The 4,150-nt window shown below is 55.9% G+C and overlaps 1 protein-coding gene across 1 annotated transcript in view; it reads right to left on the bottom strand.

Moving 5' to 3' along the window:
- The window catches only part of SAMD4A (sterile alpha motif domain containing 4A), a 99,665-nt gene that overhangs the window by 5,916 nt on the left and 89,599 nt on the right, over nt 1-4,150 (bottom strand). Inside the window, exons 7-8 of the mRNA XM_010135494.1 lie at nt 2,505-2,590; nt 566-684 (exon numbers count right to left, since the gene is read on the bottom strand). Of these exons, the coding sequence (XP_010133796.1) occupies nt 566-684; nt 2,505-2,590 (205 nt within the window). The remainder of the gene's footprint in view (nt 1-565; nt 685-2,504; nt 2,591-4,150) is intronic.

Raw genomic sequence — 4,150 nt, 5'->3', positions numbered from 1 at the left:
TGCTGAACATCCCAGCTGTCCCAGTGCTCCCAGTTACCTCCAAACCCCTTTCTTTTCTTCAGCATCACCATGGAAGTGAGCAAACACCGTGTTTCTGACACATCCCCACCCTGCTTTCTGACTGCAGCCCCCTGGCTCTGCATCCTCTGCAGCCTTCAAGCCTTTTTTTTTTTGCCAGTTGACGGCTTTTTGGTGAACCTCCAGCGCTGATGTAATGAGCAAAGGGCAGCAGGCAGGGAGCGAGCTGGCCCAGCGCTGGGGAGATGCTGCACAGCTGGGAAGCGCCGGGTTCAGAGCCAGGGAGACGTGGTGGGAATTGGTGGGGTAAGCGCCGACCACACACACAAGCAAACTTAGTGCGGTCCTCCCTCCCCAGCCAACGCCTGGGATTTTATCCCTGAAGCTTTCCCAACCCTCCTCTCTCCCAAAATGTGTCTCTGAATCCAGCAGAATCCGTCCCTCCTTCTTGGGAGACATCTATCCCACTCGAGATGCTCTCGTTGGCCCCTCCGGCTGCTGCATGCCTCCCTCGCTCCCTCCCTCCCCTCCCTCGCCCGCCCTGTACCTCCTCTGCTGCCGATAGCCTGACAGCTCCAGGAGGGATTTCCGAGGGAAAGACCGAAAGAGTTTCTGCACCTGCTGTTTCCATGACAGCAGCCGCTTCTTCTGGATCTCTGTAAACGCCTGCCCAAAGAGAAAAAACAGAGAAAAATAGGAAACATATGAATATTTTTCTGGACAAAGCAAGGAGGGATGCGTACGTGGGGGTGTGTGTAAAGACAAACAGCTAGAGCGGGCGGTGGCGGGAGCTGAGCCCCACCGGCAAGTCCAGAGGGAAACCCTGGTCTCTCTCAAGGTTTTGCTCATCTCGGGTGAAGGAAACACTCCATCAGCATCCCCTGCGCTCCTGAGCGATGCCCGGGCTCTGCCCTTGAGGCTGCCAACCCCCGTGGGCAGAGCAGGGCTTCCCCAAAGCTTTCCCGACCCCCTCCTAGCCCCAAGACCCACTGCTTGTGCCGCCACAGAGGACCCCGCTCCCCGCTGGCTACCAGGACGTGAGCGCAGCTCCCTGCAGGGCTTGATGGCTGGTCCCTGCTGGGTGGTGACATTTGTCACCTGGATGTGGCTCTAGAAAAGGTCACTGGGGTCTGAGAACACTAGGATTTGAAAAGCAGAGCTGCTCTGTGGTATCCTGCATCCTGTCCTCCTCCTCGGGGTTGGGTAGAGCTCGGCTCTGTTCCTGGCACCAAGAGCCTCGTGGGAGGTCACCTGGAGTGAGCCCTGTCACCTACCCAGGCTCCCTGAGAAGTCACCTATGCAGGGGACAGACCTCCTCCCGAAATGCCCCAGACCTCCAGGCAGTGGTGTGGGTTATGGGGACAGCCATGTGTCTGCCACCGCTAATTTCAGACACCCCAGGTCTCCGCACTGTCGGCAGAGAGGAGCGGAGGTCTCCAAAGGACAATTTGGAGGCTAATTAGTGCTTGACTTGATTGCTCCAAACCACCCTCCAGAGCAGATGCTCTCTCCTGGCGCTGATTATGCTCGAGCTGTCGCAGACTGCGATCCTGGGACACAGGCTGGCACCGGTGGGGTGACGCTGCATCACCTCGTCTGTCCCAGGTGCTCCTGGAAAATGAGACCCTCTGCAGCTCCATGTCTTCCTGGTTTTGCTCTCCAGCCCTGGGACCTCTGCTCCCACCATCCTTGCCCCTCTCTTCACGCCTCTGCTCCCCCAGCGATGCCCTGCTCGGCCATTTGGAAAGTCCAGGCACCATTTCCAGGCTCCGATGCTCTCTGAGAGGGGAGGGAGTGGAAGCAGACATCTCCAGAGGAGATTCTTCTGTGCTTCGACAGTGTATTTTTTTAACAAACAAATAACTGAGGAGCGTTTAAAGCCTGCAGCTCCTTCGAGAGGGTGTGAATTTCCCCCCCAACTCCTGCCATATGGGCAGGCGATGAGAGGCAGCTTGTTCTGCCAGGCGTACGAAATGCCGCAGGACAGCGGGCACTCCGGCCATCCCTTCCTGCCACCAGGCAGGAGCGTGCCGGAGCCCTGCGGCACAGCCTCGGCCATCCCAAGCCACCACCGGCAAAGGCAGATCTGCCGGAGGCAGAAACAGATGCTCCTGTTGCTAAAAAACCCAAGACCACGTGCTGCTAAAGGAGGCGGCAACGCCAAGGGATCGCCGGCTCTGTCTGACAGAAACCGCCTGCGCGTCCATTCCGGGATTTTTTCTTTCATCCAGCTGCTGATCGGATGGTCAGGAGCCAGATGAATTTCCCAGCTCCGGGTCTTGGCAATGAAGCGAACGCCGGGGGTGGGGAGCAACATTTCCAAGCTTTGGAGCTACCGCCTGCTCCAGCCCTGTTCTGTCAGAATTACTATTAATACCCCCCAAAAATATTTGTGTTAGAAACCAAAAGGTTTACATAAACAGACACTTTGGAAACAGTTCCTAAGTGATGAGAACAACAGTTTTAGATGATTCGTCACTACTCACCTCGTGGATTAGACATTTGTCTATGAGCTGTAAATAGGAACTTATATTCTCTTCGTCGGGCCGGGAAACTAAGAGTTGTGTGCACACTGGAAAAAAAAACAGAAGAGAAGAGAAATGGGGATGCGGGCACCAAGCTGGGGTCCAGGGGGGTCCAACAAATGCCTTGGATGTCCCATTTCCCTTGTCCCACAGGCAGGTCTTCACATCAGCGAGGAAAAACACCCTTCCCCAATTCCTGCCGTACCGTCCTATATTTAGGGCCAGATTTTGTTCTCTGTGATGATGGTGTAAATCCAGAGTAACATCATTGGAGTCACCAAAATTAGACCTAAGCAAATCAGGGGCACTGGATTACTCCCTGTTCATAGGAGCTCTGGCTCCTTCGGCAAAAATCTGTCCCCGCTGCTAACAGATCCCCACCTTTCTCCATGGGTTTTAACCTCTTTTGGAATTAATGCCATGAAGAGAAATGAGTCTCTGCCATCGCAGCCCTCGGCTGGGACACTTTGCAGTCAGGAGGACACCTTGTCCCGGCAAGGCTTGTGCCACACGTACAGCTTCGTGCGTGACGGAGGCATTTGTCACGGGCTGGATTCACCAGCGGGTTTAAAACGGGGCCAGAGCCCATGTTCCTCTGTGTGGGCAGTCAGTGAGCTGGTGAGAGATTTTGTACCAAGTTTTTATAGTGAAAATATCTCATCTATTTTTTTTTCCAGAAAGGTCTGAAACAGGGACAGGGCTGATATTTCTTCGTGGCATCCCAACAAATTTATTTCTGATCCTGTGTGAGCCTGCAGACGAGTCTCCCCTCCCCACTTCCCCAGGGAGATGTCCCTCCGTGCAGCCAGCTCCGACACCTCAGGTCGCACGGAGGGGAGTTAGGACACATCCAGGCTCAGACAAATATGCCTGGAGAGTCCTGTACGTGGCACAGGAGGTTGGTCCATACCTCACACCGCTCCTGTGCACCTCCTGGACTGTTAATCCTCATGCAAAGCTGTCCATCCCGCACCAGCCATGGAAAAGCACCCAAGTGTTCTGGATGTCCTCTATCCAAATCAGGGCTTAGAGAGGCCTGGACCCAGCTGATGTGTGCTCAGGACAGCTCACACTATGCCCACACACCAGTGCTACCCCCACACAAGCAGAGCCAAGTCTGAGGGATGCTGCTGAAAACACCGCTGCGCTAGTGGGATGCTCCCAGAGCTCTGAATGGGGAGGGAGAGGATGTTACCTGCCCTTGACCTGGGGCAAGGAGAGGATGTTACTGATGTGTGCTCAGGACAGCTCACACTATGCCCACGCACCAGTGCTACCCCCACACAAGCAGAGCCAAGTCTGAGGGATGCTGCTGAAAACACCGCTGCGCTAGTGGGATGCTCCCAGAGCTCTGAATGGGGAGGGAGAGGATGTTACCTGCCCTTGACCTGGGGCAAGGAGAGGATGCCACCTGTCCCTGACCTGGGGCAGGCAGCCTGTCCCATTGCTGCCCCTTCCAAAAATCCCTGCCCGCCTCCCCACCCACACTCTTATCTCTTACCACAGCGCGATGGGGCCTCAAAACAATCATCACCCCCAGGACTGCGGCTCGCAGGGGCTCGGGGAAAGGCTGCTGCCCGAACCGCCCCCGCACGCCCCGGCCCCAA

This window comes from Buceros rhinoceros, unplaced genomic scaffold, assembly GCF_000710305.1.
Source record: "Buceros rhinoceros silvestris isolate BGI_N320 unplaced genomic scaffold, ASM71030v1 scaffold12294, whole genome shotgun sequence".
Taxonomy (NCBI): domain Eukaryota; kingdom Metazoa; phylum Chordata; class Aves; order Bucerotiformes; family Bucerotidae; genus Buceros; species Buceros rhinoceros.
Note: the sequence above shows the minus strand (reverse complement) of the source record. Positions and strands in the feature narration are given on the sequence as shown.